Source organism: Gadus chalcogrammus, chromosome 10, assembly GCF_026213295.1.
Source record: "Gadus chalcogrammus isolate NIFS_2021 chromosome 10, NIFS_Gcha_1.0, whole genome shotgun sequence".
In the NCBI taxonomy this organism is placed as follows: domain Eukaryota; kingdom Metazoa; phylum Chordata; class Actinopteri; order Gadiformes; family Gadidae; genus Gadus; species Gadus chalcogrammus.
This window is the reverse complement of record NC_079421.1, coordinates 9102742-9123575: the sequence shown is the minus strand read 5'-3', so window position 1 is coordinate 9123575 and position 20834 is coordinate 9102742. Positions and strand designations below refer to the sequence as shown.

At 44.9% G+C, this 20834-nt stretch overlaps 2 protein-coding genes across 3 annotated transcripts; both read right to left on the bottom strand.

Annotated features, from left to right (window-relative positions):
• Positions 1 to 237: 237 nt before the first annotated feature.
• On the bottom strand, positions 238 to 7252 carry LOC130391058 (zinc finger MYM-type protein 5-like). Of its 2 annotated transcripts, none has more exons than XM_056601245.1 (2): positions 6162 to 7252; positions 238 to 5910 (listed from the first exon to the last, which is right to left on the bottom strand). In XM_056601245.1, exons 1-2 carry the CDS (start codon positions 6379 to 6381, stop codon positions 5078 to 5080), a joined length of 1053 nt encoding a protein of 350 aa, XP_056457220.1. In that variant the 5' UTR covers positions 6382 to 7252; the 3' UTR covers positions 238 to 5077. Both variants share the same exon structure in this region, with proteins under 2 accessions (XP_056457220.1, XP_056457221.1).
• A 163-nt stretch (positions 7253 to 7415) lies between these two features.
• On the bottom strand, positions 7416 to 14688 carry LOC130391037 (uncharacterized). Its single transcript, XM_056601222.1, has one exon. The coding sequence runs from the start codon at positions 11364 to 11366 to the stop codon at positions 7461 to 7463; it is 3906 nt and encodes a 1301-aa protein (XP_056457197.1). The 5' UTR covers positions 11367 to 14688; the 3' UTR covers positions 7416 to 7460.
• Positions 14689 to 20834: the final 6146 nt, after the last annotated feature.

The window sequence follows — 20834 nt, the reverse complement described above, 5'->3', positions numbered from 1 at the left end:
TCACCACCTCTGCTCGTCCGTTAACTGTGCTACGGCCTCATTTAGGCATACTACTGAACAATATAAACAAATGATATAAAACAAAATCCCAGCCTCTTTCATTTTCAAATAGTATGTAAATATTCTGAATGAATAACAATTGAAAAGATATGAGTGTCCTGTCATGTGTATAAGCTATACACACACACGACCTTACATATATATATTTATATATTATTATTATAATATTAGGCCTATATATTATATATTATATAAATATATATATAAGTTAAGAGTAACTTAAGCTACAGTTGTAACTTGTGCGTCTTCTCCATATTGTCCGCCCTCGTACTCTATGCTCGTACTGCTGCGAGTGCGAAATGCATCCTGGGATTTATAGCGGGAGCAAGCACACACGAGCCACCTCCGATGCATGCTCGGTGAAACGGCGATATCGAGCACTCATCCAGAACACTTCCGGGTTTTACGACAGTACTCGCTTGATGCGTGCTTCGAATTGGAACAGTGCTCGGGCAACGACTGATGACGTTTCACGAGTCCACGAGCACACGAGCACGCACAAGTACGCGAATTGAGAAACGGCTTACATGTGCTCACTACTCCCCACACTAACCTGCTGCACTAGCCCCGCCCTTTACACGGTGAGACTTTATTCGGATTGGCCTGTGAAGTTTTAATACAACCAAAGACAAAAACAGAAATTAAATGATTTACGTGTGTGACAGGTAACAGGTTAAGTTAAACATAAACACGGCTTCTTCCTCTTTTATATCCTGAATTCACAAATATTTTAGACTTGATAAACTTAAAGACCTTTATATTAATTTATCTTTTAACTGTAAATAGTTTTATTAAACATATTATATTTATGCTTTTAACCCGCACACATTTTATTATTATGAACTCTATTTATTTATGAACATTTAACACAGCATTTTATTATACTGTTAATTATTTTTTATGCTCTGTAACTTATGGTTTTTGTACAGGGCTACACCCTCCCTCTTCTGAACGTGTAGATGTCCTCATCACACCTTTTGTCTCTCTTTAACTTGGAAGATTTTTGTACAGAGCTACACCCTCCCTCTTCTGAACGTGTAGATGTCCTCATCACACCTTTTGTCTCTCTTCAACTTGGAAGGGTGTTTTTTGTTCTCCTCCTCCATGTACCTTTTGGATGTTTTGGACTTTTTCCTTGATTCGTTGTCTTGGTTTGGAGGGTTTAACTTGAGTTGGATGACCATGCCATGGTGCATGATGGTAACTGGTTCACAAGATGGATGACCAGGTTTCTCATAAGTGAATCTCATAGATGGCTTTGGTTTTCTCAGGGATTTCCGGATTGTAGAAGACCTTTCACTTTCACTTCTAGCGCTTTATCACGTCTGGCTCTGTTTAACAGAGGTGAGCTTGCTCCCTCTTCTGAATCTTGCAAATCTTCCGCAGATTCAGTATATGTCTCTTGGACATAAGAGTGTGACAGAGGAGGTGCAGCACCTTCAGGCGGTTCCTCATACTCTGTTTCTGTAAGTTGTTGATTTTCTGCAGCTTCACAGTTTTCCTCTTCAAATTCGTCATCCTCTTCAGAGTTTTCACTTTCTTCAGAACTCCGACTCTGTTCATCCTCCACAGGTTGATTTATCATGTTTAATTGTTTCCTGACCCCCAAAATCTGGAGGATTGTGGACAGTTTCAAACTCTGAGCCTGAGGACTCTGTGTCACTTTCTTCAGACTTGATTGATAGATGTTTCCGGGTAAGTTGAGCTCTTGTTACAGGTCTCCGAGCAGAGTTTGTATCATCTGATTGGTTAGACAACCTAACCATGTACCCGATGGGCAACAGGTGGTCTCGATGAAGAGTTTTTACCACACCTGTACCATGCTCTGGTTTGACCTTGTAAACAGGCAGATTAGGCAACTTCTCCACAACAACATATGGTGTTGATTTCCATCGATCTTGAAGTTTATGCTTGCCTTTTAGACCCAAATTCTGAATGAGAATTCTGTCACCTTTCTCCAAAGGTGAATCTCTCACACGCTGGTCATAGCGAGCTTTGTTTTTCAGATGACTCTTTGTAGCAGCGTCAAATGCCAGTTGGTAGGCTTTTTGTAACTCTTTCCTCATCCTGGCGACTTACTGTTGGTAGGAGGTTTCACTTTCACCATTTGGCGAGATCCCAAAACAGATGTCAATGGGTAACCTTGCCTCCCTTCCAAACATGAGATGATAAGGGGAGTATCCTGTGGAATCATTCTTGGTGCAATTGTATGCATGTACCAGGTGGGTGATATGTTGACTCCAACTTTGTTTCTTTACAGTGTCCAAGGTACCAAGCATTGCTAAAAGTGTGCTATTGAACCTTTCTGGTTGTGCGTCCCCTTGTGGGTGATAGGGGGAGTTCTTTGATCAGGCGACTTTCAAAATCTCGTCCTTGATCCGAGTGTATCCGTGCAGGTAGGCCATAGTGCACAAAATACTTCTCCCATAATACTCTTGCAACGGTGATAGCCTTTTGATCTTTTGTAGCAAATGCTTGTGCGTAATGTGTATAATGGTCTGTCACTACTAACACATTAGCAACACCTCTAGAGTCAGGCTCTATCTGCAAAAAGTCAATACAGACTAAATCTAAAGGGCCATTACTTGTTATTTGATTCAAAGGCGAGGCATGCTGAGGGAGTGTCTTCCTGGAGATACATCTACCACAGGTTCGAATGTACTGCTCGACCTCAGCTGTCATTCGCGGCCAATAAAATCTGTCTTTGATCAGTTCGGTAGTGCGTTCCATTCCCATGTGTCCGCACTCATCATGTAGAGACCTTAACACCATTGGGCGGTATCTGGCTGGTAAGACAAGTTGTTTGATCTGTTTTCCGCATGTTTTTTCTTTTACTCTGTAGAGTAATCCATCCTTTAATTCCAACTTTCGGCTTTCGCGTAAGAGCAACACAGTCTCAGGTGAATCATTTTTTGAGCATGTCAGCCCTTTATTCTTTTCCAGTGCCTTCTTTAATGGCCCAATTGTTGGGTCCATGTCTTGTGATGCCTGGATATCTTTCGGACTTAGCTGATCCAGCACATTCATGCTAAGGTTCACTGGGAACACATAAGCTTCTGGTACAGCTGCAGCAGGAGCTCCCAACTGGTCCACCAATCTGTCGGGCACATCAGCCTCTCCACTGATGCAGGCTCGCTTGCAGAGGGCTTTGATGCCAGCAGGTGGGACACTAGTCCACTCTTTAGCCTCCCCTGGAGAGTATTGTAGACAGTGGCGGTTCTACATGGAATTACACCCCGGGCGAGACCCCTCCGAGTCTGAGGTTTTTTTTTCTAAATAAATGAAAGACAAACTGTGCACAATTGCAAAAAACCTTTTATAGAACTTTAAATAGGGAATCAATGTGCACAATTATGCACAACACAGTATAAGTTACAACATACAAGTGGAAAAAATATATATCAGATATAGAAAAAAATGAAGAAGAGCAGAGAACATTAAGAATACTATACAAAAAAGAGCAGAGATACAATAATATAAAATATTAAGGATAATATACAAATACAAAATAGAATAAATAAACACACATGTAAAAACACACTTAAGAAAATCTAATTATTACACTATTGCACTAAGAACAGAAAACACAAACTAAGAAACACTAAGAAACTAAAACTTAACCTTTCTGGCCTTCCTTGATGCAAAATCCTCAATAATGTCATCGTATGAAATTTGCTCCCCTATTGAGTGATTAATACTGATGACAGCAAGGCCAGTCAGCCGTTCCTGAGACATGGTTGACCTAAGGTAGGTCTTAATCAACTTTAGCTTTGAAAAGCTCCTCTCTGCTTGAACCACTGTGACTGGCAGAGTAAGCGCAATCCTGAGGGCAGTCCAAAAGTTGGGGTAGATCTCCGTTAGATTCTTATCATATATCAAAGTGATAAGCTCAAGGAGGCTCATTGATTTTGATGGAAGTTCAGGGAAGTTCTTAATTTCTTGAACAAGCTCTCTAATGTCCAGATCAGAGTGCCCTTCAAAGTGCAGTGTGGTGCCTAGTGCCTCGCATTGCTCTGCCAGCTCCTCACCTGGAAGACTTGGGAAGTTCGTCAGAAATCCAAATTTGTTTCCCACATTTTCCAATGTGGAAAACCTCTCCTTGATGGCTGACATGGCTGAAAAACAACATTGAAGAATTCAACCTCCAACTTCCTAAGTGCATCACTGATAGGCTCATCATGCGATTCAAATGAAAAGTGGCGCTTTGTAGACCTGAGCCTTTTCTGTTTCAAAACAGCCTCCACATTCATAACTTCACAGAGGTCTTTTGCCGCCATCTGTGCAGTCACAAAGCCACTTGCCCTGTAGCTCTGGAGACCTCTTTCAGTCTTCTTCAAAAGACCCACAACTATGTCCACATCCATACCAGGAGACTGCATGAGTTTGCTGACATGCTGTATTGCAGATAGCATGTCATACCAAACAACCGTGCAGATGCTAAAGCGGTACGACCCCACCTCCTCAGACAAAGACTGGGCCTCCGCCTTTATAGCAGAGTCTTTGGTGTGGTCTCTCACCTCGATCAAAGCCTCTCTCACGGCAGCTCCCTGATACCTCATGGGCTCGACGCTCTTGATCTTGCTCTCCCACCTTGTTTCTGCCCAAATCTTTAAGGTGATGCTCACATATTTCTTCAATATGGACCATCTTTGGGTGGAGGCTGAAAATAGTGTGTAGAGCTTTTGCAAGACACCAAAGTAGCTCATGGCATCAACAGATCCCTTTGCAGCATCACACACAACTAAATTCAATGTATGCGCCCCACATGGCACAAACAGAGCTCTGGGATTCTTTTCTAAGAGCCTGGCTTGAACTCCCTTATTTTTGCCCCTCATGTTGGCTCCATTGTCGTATGACTGTCCTCTGCAGTCTTCAAAAGGAATTCCCAACTCCTCAAGTCTCTTCAGGATCATGGATGACAAGTGATGGCCTGTGGACTCCTCTGCCTCCAAAAATCCCATAAAATGCTCCTTGATATGGGGCTTCTCCATCAGTGACACCACTCTAATTATCACTGTTATAATAACTGTTCTGTGTGGCTAATGTCCGGTGTGCAGTCCAGAATAATTGAAAAAAACTTGGCGTGCTTGATGTCATCAACCATAGTAGATGTTATTTTGCTGCTCAATAAACCAATGAGCTCATTTTGCACATGCTGGCCAAGGTAGCTGTTGTGACTTGCTCCTCTTGTGACACGGTTAAGGTGATCTTTCATTATGGGATCAAACCTGGCCATCAATTCAACCTCTTGGAGGAAATTCCCATTTGATGGTGTGAAGAGTGTTTCTGTGTGTCCCCTGAGAGCCAAATTACGAACTGCCAGTGACTGCACAATAGCAATGAGACGGGTCAGCACTGCTCTCCATCTCATCCTCTCAGCCTCCACAAGTGCCATCTCCTGCTTGTCGATGGTTTCCCCACTTCTTAACCTCACTGACAGTTCCTTCCATGCTTTCATGGAATTGAGGTGTTCTGGACTACCCTCATGTGCTATGAGGTTTGCGCTTGCATGTTTCCAATTTGACATTCCTGACATTGTCAAATTAGTGAGCCTCTTTGAAAACAGTTTGCAGCAGAAGCAAAAGAGGCTGTTGTTCTTCATTGAATACACCAGCCAACTTCTTGCCATCTTTTCACCACTAAATAATGTTTTCGTAAAATATTGGTGGTGGCAACTTCTCCCAACACTCTCATTCTTCCGAAAAACAAAGTTAGGTGGCAACCTACTTGGTCCTCTTCGAACCAGCTCAGTCCGAATCCTGTCAGTCAGAGGTGAGGGCCAGCTAGCAGGGTCAGTAGACAGAGGCTCATCTTCAGTGGGGCTCAGTGGGGGTTCAGCTCCAGGTGTTTCTATCAGACAGCATATTGGCACATTAGTCAAAGCACAAGCCAGTGGAACATAACACATATTTATTTTTAAATTAAATGTCCCCGAGCATTGTCCAGTTGTCTTCTAGCCTGGACGCAACCCCTCCACAAATAAACACACACACACACACACACACACACACACACACACACACACACACACACACACACACACACACACACACACACACACACACACACACACACAAAGAGAGAGATATGCAAAAACCAACCTGAAGGCTCATGCTGGGGAGAAGTAGGCCTAGAGGCAAAGAGGTCTTCATCCTCAATGTCAGATATTTGAGGGGACACTGCTGACGACATAGATGGCTGCTCCGCCTCATCCTGATCTTCAGCAGAGTCATGTCTAGCGGGGGAGGTGGGTGGCTCATCCTGACCACCAGTGGCAGAGGATGCTCCAAAATATTTTAGAAGTGCCCCTGAAATTGACATCAAAAGACCGGAGGCTATATAACTCTATACAAAACATCCATGAATTCAAATAAACAAATTTAAATAAACATGCCCTAACTGCCTACATGCTAAATATCTGCCATAAGACGCTATATTAACCTATCTTTCAGGGAGGAACAATTAGCTGCTTGATTACTGCATATAATTCTATAGATTTGACTTATGACTGGTAAACTATACTTTGTCACGAAATGGAGCGAATGGCAAATGTTCCGTGACGTCTTTGAAACTGCCCTCAGAAGATGAACATTCTGTTGGCTTATTACATGGCCCAACGTCAACCGAAATGATGGAAATAAATAATAACTGAACGTGTAACAGTTTTGTTGCAAAGCACAATCTTATCATGAAATTAGAACTCGTGTTTATTGAGTTAAAACTGAATTATTGTTGTATAATCATATCATAGGCAGCATATTAGCAGGCTAACAAATGTAGGCCTAAGAGTTATTCCACCAATTAACATTAGCCATTCATGACATGGATACTGTAATAATCATACAGAAAGAACATAGTGGCATACCTTTTTGTTTTGATCGTTTCTCCTCTTCTTCTTTTTCGAAATTGCGATCCTGATGGCTTTTGCCTTTTTCTATCCATCTCTCTGTGCTTATTTTGCACTCGACAATCAACAAATTTCCCATCCCCCCAACACTGTCACTCGTACAGAAGTTTAGACTAAACCAATTCACCTTGCCCTTGGTGACACTTAATCGTTCAGCATTACATATTTGTATAAGCCATTTCACACAATTCAGAAAAACAAAAAACGTGGAGGAATTATAGGCCTGTAATTATGAGGTGTGACTGACTTGCGCCCACTTATTGTATTATATCATTGCTCTATAGCCTACAGTGGATCCCCCCGTCCCCCCACTTGTCTGTTCCAAGGTGAACTTTTCCCCCGCCCTCCCTCCCCCTTCCCCGTTTTCACACATAGATGTCACCTTCTTAGCAAGCATGGGCGCAAGCAGGAGCGCCTGCAGCTGCAGGGGGCGCCAATTCCCCACAGTGATATGATAGATAATAGAAAACCGCTTCGCAGCCCAGATTATTATTTATTTATTTATTTGTTCGTTCCGCCCCCCACGTGGCTTGAAAAAGTGCCGCCCCGGGCCACCGCCCGGGTGGCCCGTGTCTAAAACCGCCACTGATTGTCGAGACAACAAGTCAGCATCGATATTTTGCCTCCCAGGTCGATATTGGATGGTGAACTCGTAGGTGGCAAGGGCAGCGAGCCAACGATGTCCGACTGCACTGAGTTTGGCAGAGGTCAACACATATGTTAATGGCTTGTTGTCAGTTCTTACAGTAAACTTAGCTCCATACAAGTAATCGTGAAACTTGTCCACGACAGCCCATTTTAATGCCAGAAATTCCAATTGATGGACTGGATAGTTGTGCTCTGAGTCTTTAAGCTTCCGACTGGCGAAAGCTACTGGTCTGAGGCCCTCAGGATATTCCTGGTTCAGGACAGCGCCTAGGCCATTCATACTGGCGTCCACATGTGAGATGTACGTCTTAGTGGGGTCAGCGAATGCTAACACTGGGGCATTGATCAAACAGTCACGGATACGCTCAAAAGCGGCCTGGCAGGCCTGAGTCCACCGTTCTCCGAAAAGCTCTGATGGCTTGAAATAGACTTTGCTTGGGTCGACACTCTTTTTGAAATTGGGGTCTTTCCAAGTGGGGGCATAACCCTTGGTGAGCTCAGAAAGAGGACGGACAATGGCAGAGTAATTTGCAATGAACCTTCGATAGTAACTGCAAAATCCGAGGAAGGACTTCAGAGGTTTCAGGTGAGTGGGCTCTTTCCAATGCTTGACTACTTCCACTTTGTCTGGATCAGTAGCTATTCCATTAGCAGAAACGATGTGACCCACATACCTAACCTCAGGCTGGCAGAATTGACATTTATCAATAGAAACCTTCAATCCGACCTCCTCTAGTCGATCCAGTACTTTGAAAAGACGTTGCTCATGCTCTTCAAGTGTCTTGCCGAAAATGATGATATCATCCAAGTACACGAGAGCTTCCAGAAGATGCATATCACCAACAGCTTTTTCCATTAAGCGCTGAAACGTTGCCGGCGCTCCTGTGATTCCTTGTGGCATGCGCTCAAATTGATAGAAACCAAGAGGGCAAATGAACGCTGTCTTCTCTTTGTCCTCCGGAGCCATCTCTATCTGGTAATAGCCACTGCGCAGATCTAGGACTGAGAACCATTGGCTGCCGGATAGAGAATCCAAGGCGTCGTCAATGCGTGGCATTGTGTACTGGTCTGGTGTGGTGCGGTTGTTGAGTGTTCTGTAGTCGATACAGATTCTTATACTCCCATTCTTTTTGCGAACTACAACGATCGGTGAGGCGGATGGGCTACGGGACTCTGTGATAATTCCAGCTGCCAGCAGTTGTTGTATTTGCCGCCGCACATCGTCTATGTCTGCAGGGGCTAGTCTCCTTGACCTTTCCCTGAAGGGTCTGGGGTCATGCAGGCGTATGTGGTGTTCAACACCCTTTGCACGACCAACCTCCCACTCATGCAGTGAGAAAACATTCCGCCTCTCAGCTAACTTCTGCTGAAGCTGACTCTTCCACCCTTTGGGAATGGGAGAGTCTCCGAAATTAAAGAGACTTGGGTCTATGGTTTCAGCTGTGAGGTCGGAAGGCCTGACTGGGGTAACTGTGTCCACAGCATACATCTCAGCAACAACGGTCCCAACTGGGATTGAAGTTGTCTTTTTGGACTCATTCTGAATGAGGACAGTGAAACTGTTATTGTCTATGTTGGCGTCTGAGAGCACACCAGGCTGTACCAGCAAACCGGTGGGGAGCAACTGGTCAGTGGGTGCATCAATCAGTACAAGATCCTTGGACGGGGCACTCTGTCTTTCCACTTTGCACGTTGCATAGTACTTTGCACCTGGAGCAATCGAGAGTGAACCGGGTCCTTTCCACTTTATCTGTCCCAAGACTTCATTTTTTGTTGACTGCTCTTGTGCTTTAACAGGGGCATAAACAGACTGAATTCTCATTGAGTACACAGTGTTCTCGTCACCTTTTGTCTTCGCCAGTTCCCATAGGCGGCGGAACAGAGATGTGTTGGTTCCAACCAGCACAGGGGTTTGTTGTTGGTTTCTTGGCTCAGGACAAATCAAGGCGAGCACTTCTACTCGTCCCGTCACACCAGTGATCTCTTCTGAAAACTCCATCTCAACAACAACATATCCTTTGTAAGGATACTCAGTGTCAGCAAGGCCCCAGAGTCCAAGGCCAGAGAGGGGTTTTTTCGGGACATCAAGTAAGTGATTGTTATACCAGCTTTCAAAGATGATAGTCACATTAGACCCACTGTCGATGAGAGCATCGCAGACTACAGCATTAACTTTGATGGTGTGAATAAATGATGGACCTACAAGACCTTCGGGTAAGTCAGTGTTGTTCTCTGGGACTTCAACCTTATTGGTTCTAGCTACACAGTGTTCTTCAGCTGCAGGCTGCGGGTTCTCTTTGTGGGAAAGAGGGGAAACACGCGCCAAGCGTATGAGCTTTCTAATGACTTTCTGAAGATTCTCAGGGGCAGTACATCTGGTGGCTATGTGGCCATTTTCCCCAAACCGATAACAGAAAAACTCATCATTGTCTTGTCGGGGAGAGGAGACTCTGGAATGAGCGGGCTTGTAACCCGTAGCTGCTTTGTATCGGTGTGGCTGGGGTGTTTGTTCTGATGTGTATTTCACTGTCATTACACTCATTTTACTTTCTAGTGCTTTCACTTGTTTCTTTAGTGATTGCAGTTCACTCTGTGACTCATTTCTCTGTTTTTGTTTCTCTGTAAGACCGTTAAAGGACTCATCAGATGGTGGCTGAGGTTGTGGGTTGCTTCTCTGCTCTAACTGCGCTCTCAATTCTTGAATCCGAGCTTGCAGTTCACTCCTAGAGACTGATTCAGGTTCTTTCTCCTTTTCAGCTTGGACGGTGCGTACACGCTGAGGACGCAGGTGTGACACTTGGCTTTGTCTGGGAGAGGAGACTCTGGAATGAGCGGGCTTGTAACCCGTAGCTGCTTTGTATCGGTGTGGCTGGGGTGTTTGTTCTGATGTGTATTTCACTGTCATTACACTCATTTTACTTTCTAGTGCTTTCACTTGTTTCTTTAGTGATTGCAGTTCACTCTGTGACTCATTTCTCTGTTTTTGTTTCTCTGTAAGACCGTTAAAGGACTCATCAGATGGTGGCTGAGGTTGTGGGTTGCTTCTCTGCTCTAACTGCGCTCTCAATTCTTGAATCCGAGCTTGCAGTTCACTCCTAGAGACTGATTCAGGTTCTTTCTCCTTTTCAGCTTGGACGGTGCGTACACGCTGAGGACGCAGGTGTGACACTTGGCTTTGTCTGGCTGACTGGCGACCTTCCTCTTCCATCACTTCTCTTAACAGGTTCAAGAATGTAGGGGGATTACTACTCCGCTCCCTAATTTTCAACTGTAACAACATGAGTTCAGAGGTGGACCCTCTAAGAAGCTGCTCTAAACGAGTGCTGTTGGCAACGCTAACAGGTAAGCCACCTCCTTGTACTACTTTGACAAGAGATCTCTCTACTCTTCTTAGGAACTCAGACAGACGCTCACCAGGCTGTTGGTGGAGGGCTCTGAACGACAGATATAGTTCTTCTGAGGACTCTACTGTACCAAAAATGCTCTCTATAGCCTCTATGTACTCACGTGGGCTAGCATCAGGTTGAGTCAGGCGCACAGCTTGAATGATCTCAAAGGCGGGCCCTTTGAGACTTTCCAGTATCCGACGTCGTTTCTCTTTGTCTGAGCACTCACCTTCCTCTACTAAGAGTGTTGCTTGCTCCAACCAGTTGTCTAAGGTCTCTTCTCCAGTGGGAGTGGGACTGATCCCGGAGAATGTCCGAAGACGTCTGTATGGGTGACTGTCAGGTTGTTTGTTTGTTCTGCTCATAACATCACCGACTGCACGGATGATGTCTTCAGGGTTGCTGTTACTTTCTTTGGTGGGGGAACATAGAGACCTTTGATGTCCTCCAAGGTTCTCCCTTCACTCTGCAAAAAGGTAAGTAGCTTCACTTCAAAGTTATCAAGCTGAGGCTCTGTGTAGCAGACAGGTTTCCAACTACTTCCTCCACTTATAGGCATTATCTCAGGTGGGATTTTAGATGGGTCGATCTCTTCACGACACTCACATAACACCATCAGCGATTGCTGTTGATGGTGAAACATTTTTCCCTTAACTCTAACTCTTCCCCAAGCTTTGATGGTCCCTGCTGTTTCTTCAATGTCTTCTCTTGAAACACCTTCAGGCACTCCATGTAACAGGAAGGCATGCTTTAAATCTACTGATTCTCCTTTGCACCAGTTAATTAGCTCACGTTGTGATGGACTGTTTGCTAGGACTGCCATTGTTGTACTTTACTTTAATTACTTCTAGTTACTGTTGGCACGTTACTTTAAATAAATGCTCTTAAAGTTGTGGGGTCATGTTACTTTTGCTTGTCTAATTTATTTTAATAAATCCCAGCGGGGCCTCCATTTTATGTAACCCTTGTCCCATGTAGTTAAATAATAAATCTAGAGTGGTTAATACAATAAGACTGGGCCTGGGCTCGTTGTAGGAAACTACAACTTTGATTCATATGTTACTGTTAGATCATTTTAATAAATGACCACCACAACTGTATTTTAAAAGTATTCATTCACATATTTATTCACAAAATGAAATACTAGTTGAATGTATTTTAGGAAAAGAAAACAAATAAAATCAGATGCACGGGATTCTCCAATTTACAACAATGCAAACTCAATGTACCCAAGGGCATCAGTTTGTTTTTAGAAGTGGTGGGGACAATAACCATAAGCTTGAGTGTGGTTTGAAAAGTGCTGGGTACCTTTATGTAAGCTATTCATCCATTGAACGCTGCATTACAATATGCTCTACAGTGTATCGTCAGGTGTTGAAATTATTCGAATATTCGAATACTGGTTTGGAAAATTAGTATTTGAAGCTTAAATCAGTATTTGGAGCTTCGTTTTTTCTTTTTTTCCACGTACGTGACTTTACCAGAGCGAGGGAGGCAAACTATAAGCGACACCAAGCAGAGAAGCGAGAGAGGTGGAGGAAGAATAGATATCTTGTTTCCCTTTACTTTATAACACAACATTAGCGGGATCTCTGGAGGAAAAGTAATACTTAAAACCTTAGCTTAGTTGTTTGGTTACGTTCGCTTTACAGCTCTGCGCCAATCAACTGTGACTGGCTTGCTGCAGAGCGTGAGCGTCTTGGGAATACCCGGTCAATATAATGGATATAATATGGACACATAAGACAATCAATATTCGGTATTTGTTATGGATTTATTGTACAAATTCCCTGAAAAGATGCACGTTCCAGGATGAATTGAAAAGCTCCCGTAAGGGCTGAGATGGCAGAGAACAGCTGATTTGGAACGGAGCAACAGCTGTTGGCTTTCACGGGGAAAAACGAAGGAACTTCAACCTACGTAGGCCTACTAATTAACGTTCAAAAGCTATTAAATCTTCAACAAAATATGCAGATACTTTCAAAATCGGTTCGAGGGAGTAGGATTATTAATGTTTTTGATGGTGTTCTTTTCTGGAACGAGTATTCGAATATTCGCTCGGAAAAAACCAACGAGTATTCGAAGCCTGAAAAATGGCATTCGGGCCAGCCCTATGAAGATCCTATTCGAACAATAAAAGTTGAAAACCACAGTTATTGTTTTGGCTTGTTTTGCAAAACAGCGTTGGAAACACCAGGGTATTGGCTCGGGATATGTAGGCCTAATACTAATACACACAGGACAAAGAACAGTGTTGGCAATTTAACACCTATCTTGACATCCACAAAGTTTACCAGACAAACAATGCCAGACTGTAAAGGGGGTACGAAATTAAACGAGGTACTGAACATCAGCCTTTTGAAGACGACCAAGGGCTGCTGGTAGCATATGTTATGCTGCATTAAAAAAAGAAGAAAAATACAAGCACCCAGAGGAGAATTGCATCTGCCAAATCCTGACCACCAGTAAACACTTGCGAAGGACCAATGTAGACTTCACTCGTTACAACATCATAAGAAAATTGTCCGCAAATAAAATCCCCTTCAGTTTAGGATAATCACACAGGTTATGCAAGAACATATTTATGTCAGGATAGGACTACCAGCCTCCAATTCGTCACATATCTCAATCAGACAAAACCAACTATAACCACATTGGCATAGCAATCGCACCGTGTGTAGCTGCTACTAGCTGCAATCTATATATACAATGCATACTAACTGGAGCACCAACCAGAATCAGATCACAATCGCCTGGACCATGGGTAACCTTTGGCCAGGTCATCACGATTCACGAGCAAACAGAACCAGCAGCAAAGTTTACGTAAACCATTTTCTTACCTTATGTGGCCCTCCACATGCAGGCTAGATGATGTATCCATATCGATATCCAGTGTCACAAACATGCTTTTTATAGGAAGCAAAAGGATCGGCTATTTTCTGAATAAAAATGTCAATTTTGGCTGTCTGTCTTGAAACTTCTCCAGTGCGTTCACACCAAACGCAACGGGACGACAAGATCCCATACAAAGTGAACGTATAGACGCGTATTGGGCAATTTTTTTTGATTTGTCGCGCCACACTTTCGCCGTGCACAGGCGAGCGCGTTCACGAGGATTTGTGGCGCGACAAATTTAAACTTTGACACGAATTTCGCGTGATGACAGACAATCAGCGTTCAACAGCGTGGCCACTGAGTGACATGTGTAACGTAACAGCCAATCAGCGTTCAACCGTCAAACTCAGCGCAGTGCAGTCCGGGGTGTACTGCAGCATGGAGGAGAAAGTGATTGCTTGCCGTTTGCGACTCTCGGAGCTCTATATATAATAGTAGTATATAATATAATATAATTGTATATATAATATCACGGCCAAAAGCTCTGTGTGCCTCCGGATGGCCGTAGCGCGGGGAGCTCTCATAGGGATTGGGCTTCTCGGGAGTCGGGGTTTGTTTACCGGCGTTGCTATGGGTTCCGGTCTTGTGTGTTCCAACGGTTTATTAGGTAGGCCTATCTAATAAATGATGTCTTCGAGCGCGCCTATCGCATGATTTTAGACTCGACGATTTCGGTTGAGTATGTGGGGATTTTTTCAACCGCAATTGGTTTGCACATTTTTAAAACTGGTGGGGACAAAATTCGTATTTCAAATAGTGGGGGGGACATGTCCCCCCCGTCCCCCCCGTAATCGACGCCTATGAATGTACCACACACAATAAAATTAACAACACACTTTAAATTAGGTTAACCCGTTGCAGGCCTGTTAGTTGAAGCTTGTGTGCGGTGGGGCCTAAAAACTGTACTGGCCGCTTCACTCAGCGTTGAGCTCAAAATAAAAGCACGTGCATGTGTAAGTCAGTACTCACGAAATCAAGGGTGTAATTAGTAGGGGCAGAAAGGGATTGGGGGATGATATTCTCACGAAGATAATGGCAATGGCGGTGGCAATCCAAACACACACGCGGGCAATGGCGGTGGCGAAGTCACAAAGAAGAAAACACAGAAACAGCAGGGCCATCTGCTGGAAACCCCTCTCTCTCTCCAACGTCCAGCTCCTTTAAGCATATTATCCAATGAGCCACAATATCAAACACTATTTCATATCGAACTAGCATTAGCTTTGCGTTAACTTAAGTCACAATACAAAACTACGATATGCGGGCACATTAGCACAGAATGCTACCGCTAACTAGCACGTCGCTAACCGCGTTACACATCCAGTACTCTTAGTTACTATAACAGTTAGGTATAGCACAATGGAGGCATACACATCGTATTCACCTTTTGCAGGTCACAAAGAAGTTTAAATCAGGACCACGAGTAGTCGACCTCACGATAAAACTTAACTGCTTCCCACACTACGATGCCTCCTCTTAGCTCTCAGGTCAGGTTTCTTTCTCTACATGTACTCACTACTCCCCACACTAACCTGCTGCACTAGTCCCGCCCTTTACACGGTGAGACTTTATTCGGATTGGCTTGTGAAGTTTTAATACAACCAAAGACAAAAACAGAAATTAAATGATTTACGTGTGTGACAGGTAACAGGTTAAGTTAAACATAAACACGGCTTCTTCCTCTTTTATATCCTGAATTCACAAATAGTTTAGACTTGATAAACTTAAAGACCTTTATATTAATTTATCTTTTAACTGTAAATAGTTTTATTAAACATATTATATTTATGCTTTTAACCCGCACACATTTTAACCCATTTTATTATTATGAACTCTATTTATTTATGAACATTTAACACAGCATTTTATTATACTGTTAATTATTTTTTATGCTCTGTAACTTATGGTTTTTGTACAGGGCTACACCTGCTTTTCCCAAAAAGGGTCCTATGTTCCCCGATATGTAACAGACCGGGGAACATAGAACCCTTTTTTTTAAAAAGGGTCCTATGTTCCCCGGTCTGTTACTTTTTCCACCATTACTGCCAAATTCAGGCCGAGATAACTACTATTGCATGTCTTTACCTTTTGTGGAAGAGGGAGAGACGTCGGAGAACCTGACGCAGTCTATTCATACGCCGGTAAACAAACCCCGAGAAGGCCAATCCCTACGAGAGCTCCCCGCGCTACGGCCATTCGGAGGCGCACAGAGCTTTTGGCCGTGATATCATTATACAATTATATTATATTATACTATTATGTAAAGAGCTCCGGGAGTCGTAAACGGCAACAATCACTTTCTCCTCCATGCTGCAGTTCACCCCGGACTGCACTGCACTGAGTTGGCCGGTTGAACGCTGATTGGCTGTTACGTTACACTATCACTCAGTGGCCACGCTGTTGAACGCCGATTGGCTGTCATCACGCAAATGTCGCGTCAAAGTTTAAATATTTTTAAAGATTGATAGATTGCGGGGAACATAGGACCCTTTTCCCAGAAAATGGTCCAATGCTCCCCGGTATGTATGGTTACAGGGGAACATAGGACCCTTTTTGGGAAAAACGGGAAACATAGGACCCGGGGAACATAGGACCCGGGGAACATAGGGATGACCCCCCTAGTTTTGATGAAATGCGTGATGTGAATTGAGAACAGCCAGCCATGATGTGATACAGTGTTCAGCTGTGCAACAAATATTTTTTTCTTTTCTAATCTTTTGTAGTGTAGCCACACGTTTGGCCCTTCTGAACTTAAACACGCAGTTAATTTCCTTTCCTAGCTCCTCTTGTTTTTGTTGTTAGCTTAGACATGTCATGTCACGTTGTCAACATTGGATAAATGGAGCAGAACATAGTGGGTCATATGCTTTTTGGAAACGTTTTCTTCATAAAACGTGCCAGACAGATTTTGAATACATTTTATTCCTTAATAATTAGCTACAAGGGTATGCTGTCTTTCAGAACCTTTTATTACCGGCACTAAAGAGAGAAAAAAGAGTGCATCCTCATTGTACCCAGCACTTCTGAAAATGCACTTCCGAATGCGTCTTTGTCCCCAGCCCATTTCAAACCAAACTGACGCCCATGATAATAGTACATAATATTATATACTATTATATATAATATCACGTCCAGAAGCAGTGTGAGCCTCCGGATGGCCCTAGCGGGGATTGGGCTTTACGGGGTTTGTTGTAGTTACTGGCGTTGCTGTGGTTACCAGTCTTGTGTGTTCCAACGGTTTATAGACCTCTGAAGAATAAGTCCCGCCTCCATGTTATGTTCCATGTTTAAATGTCTATGGAAAATAACATGGGGGTTTTGAATGATCGTCGTTCGTGACAAACTCTGTAGGTGGCGAAGAAGTAAAAGCTGCTCAGGTTTTGAACTAGACACTTTTTCCATGTAGATTCCACTTGGGTTTTGGATTGGCTTTTAAAGTAGTTAAAGGAACACTCCACCCATTTGCATAAAGCTTTGCATTGTTAGAAACCCAGTCATGCTTTTGAATGGTCATGTAACACTCACTCATTTTCCCCTGAGACGGGAGAAATCCATATTTACCTCTTACACTTCCTCCTGGCAATGACGCAAAACCAGAAGGAAATACAAGAGGGGAGATTTCTATTGAGACTACAAGCACTAGTTCCCACCGTTTCAAACCCGCCCATAGGGGGTGGGACCTAATGCGCTAACAGACTTATCACAGATCAGTGCCAGTGCATTAGACTTCACCTACACCTACATGATATGCTGAGCTACTGTAATTAGCAAATGTTTTTATGCTGCACAGCAATATACAAAGGATGCGTTTGAAAAAACGAGGGCAGAAGTCTGAACTAGTCAACGTATCACAGGGATATGTTCACACAAAGTTTGCTAGCGCTAACACAAGCGTAGGACCATGGGTCCTTCCCCCTCCAAACGGAAACAGGCGGGCGGTGCAGCGAACGCAATGCACTGTGATAGTTGGAGGATTTCTTACTTTTGAGCCAGAGAGACACTTTCTGCCTTTTCTCAGGCTAGGATGAACTGATTTCAATTTTCTTTGCACATTTATAATAAATATAATTATTTACTTCATATAACCTTCAAAGCTCCACCGGTGAAGTATCCCTTTAACTATTATTAATGCTAACCGGGAGCTAGTTCTGATCTGCACAGACTTCATACATCATACTTGTTAGGGAGGCGGGAGTTGCTCGCAAGCATTCACAACCTAACATGATTGTCATTTCACACGTGAATGGACGAGCAGCGTTGGTGCCACCTTCTCCGTAGGCGGGCTCTGGTGCCATTTCGGTGAAGAAAAACTATGAAACATTGCGGTTGCTATGCAACCTTGACTGGGAGAGTCGTGACGTCCTGAGACGGCGCAGATCAGCGCAGCGTCGAGTATCAGAGCAGTAGTCATTCCACACACACAGAGCTCAAACCTTGGTGAACGGTCCGGTTACTTTTTGTTGCTAGGTGTTAGCATAATGCTTCTTCATAATAGTTAACTACTTCAACAGCCCCGACATTCCAAAACCCAACAGGAATCTAGATGGAAAAGGTGTGTACTTCAAAACCTGAGCAGCTTTTACTTCTTCGACAGAGTTTGTCACATCCGATCATTCAAAACCCCCATGTTATTTTCTATGGACATTTAAACATGGAACCAAGAGCCTCGGAGGCGGGACTTATTCTGCGGAGGCCTATTAGTGGTGGTATCTAATAAATCGCTGTCTAATCAATATTCACTGCCTCTTCCGCGGTCATTACAATATTATGAACAGACTGCGTTGGGTTCTCCGACGTCTCTCCCTCTTCCACAACAGGTAAAGACATGCAATGGTGGATATCTTGGCCATGGTTGAGAATGAATTGGCATGAAGCACCGATGGCGGGGAAAAGATGTGGCGCGACAAATTCACCTGATAAACTTGCACAAAACTTGCACAGCAACGGATTATTAATTGACGCGCGACACGATGTGGAATAAACTAATTAGATCCTTTGGGGTATGCTGGTCTCGTGCTAGGTATGACTCGGAGAGTGGTAAATATTCAACACGTGGTGTATTCTAACAAAAACACAAGGTAAACGGGCTTGCGTACTGGAGGTGGTTCATGAAGCATCTACTGAACACAGGTAAACAAACAGTTCTATTTCATGTAGGCTATGCCGTCTGGGTTTCGACTTATGGGCTTGTCCCGTGCGCGCGCTTGTGCGCACTGAAAATTTCAACTATGCACCACTAAGCGTGGGCACCACCCACATTTCCAACGGTATCGTGTCTATATAACGCGGTGTATACCGTCGCTCATCCTCCCTTTTCTTTCAGCACTTGTGCTTACGACGGCGGCATCATCTCCCTGGACGACGTCTTCGGTGACTCGGCGTCCGGTTTTTCCAGCTCCCGGGTTACAACCGCCACCGTCGTCCAACGTGAGAAACCGTGCCGGATGGCCGATCTCTTCGGGGAGATCATGGGTGAGGCGGCGGCCATCAAGGGGATTCCCATGCCGGCCCTGCCTCTCGTCCCCATATCTGATGATATGCAGGGCGAGTGCTTTTGCACCCCATCTTCTTCCCGGCGGGCTACCCAGTGCCCCCTGTTCCCGCCTGTGCAGCACCTGTTCACTGCTGCCGGTGGGGACCCTTCGACCCTGAAGGCCCCGGTGAAATCCTTCACGGATTACACCAACGTGGAGGGGTGGGCCGATACTCAGGCGAGGGGGATCCCTCGCCTGGAGCCTCCCCTGGCAGCGCTTCTCTGTCCGGGCGCCGGATGGCGCCCTAACGAAAAGCCGCTGCCCCCCGACCGCCTCCAGAGACAGATTGTCGGCCTAACGGACAGGGTGTTCGTTTGTGCCTCTCAATCCGCGGCGGCGGTCAACAACCTCGCCCTGCTCTCCTCTGCCCTGGTCTCCTTGTCGGCTGGCAGGGAGGCCTACGGCCCGGAGGAAGCCGCGAGATGGTTAGCGGTTTCCCGCTTTTCCAGCACCATCCTCCAGCTATGCCAGCCGATAGCCGTTTCGGCCGGCCAGCATATGGCGTGGGCCACGATGGTCCAGAGGGCCATATGGCTCTCCCACACTGCGGTGCCGGAACGAGAGAGGGCCAGCCTCGTCCAGCGCCCATTAGCGCCGGATGGCCTATTTGGGCCCCGGTTCTCCGAGGTGCTCACGCACCAGCAGTCTGTCCGTGACAATCGTTCCCGGTTCGGGGCGATTCTCACGGGCTCCTCCCGCCGGCAGGCCGGGAGCAAGCGGGGTCCAGGCCGGTCCCAAGTTCCGGAAGCTTGCTCCCACTTTTTCCTTCCAAAATAAAGAAAAAAATAAAGACCGTTCGGCCGAACGGAAGTACATGGTAACTAAAGAGCGATATCCCTTAGGCCACCTGCGTCCTACGCTTGTGGTGCGTTCCTCCATGTTGCCTCTTTCACCCCCTCAGCCCGGTGGCTGTAGGGTGGCGGTCGGACGGTGTGTTCACATGGCCTCTGGTTCACCTGCTTCTAAGAAGCGGCGTCCCTTGGAGCCTCGTGGACGGACCAGAGACTCATTGCACGAGCCCGTAGATACGGCCGCTTGTAACGGTCTGCTGGTTCCCCACATTATCCCCTCTACCTCCCTTCCACAGTTTGTGGAAGGTGAGGAGACGAGTCTGCGCGCTTTGGCTACAGCCTGCGGACAGCGCACGGACACAGGTGCGGCGACCGGACGGCTCGCTCCCTGTTCAACGGCCTCAAACTTTTTACCACGAGTACCACCTTAGAAATGATTTGGCTCTCCAAGTACCACCGGAATTAAAATAAAGTGCGTAGGCCTATAACTACATAGAGTTTACACAGAAGGCATTAATATTAATAACACGATTTATTATTCACATAACTTGACTTGACTGAAGCAACCAACTGTCTATAACTCATGTATTGTATTTAAACACTTGCAACGGGA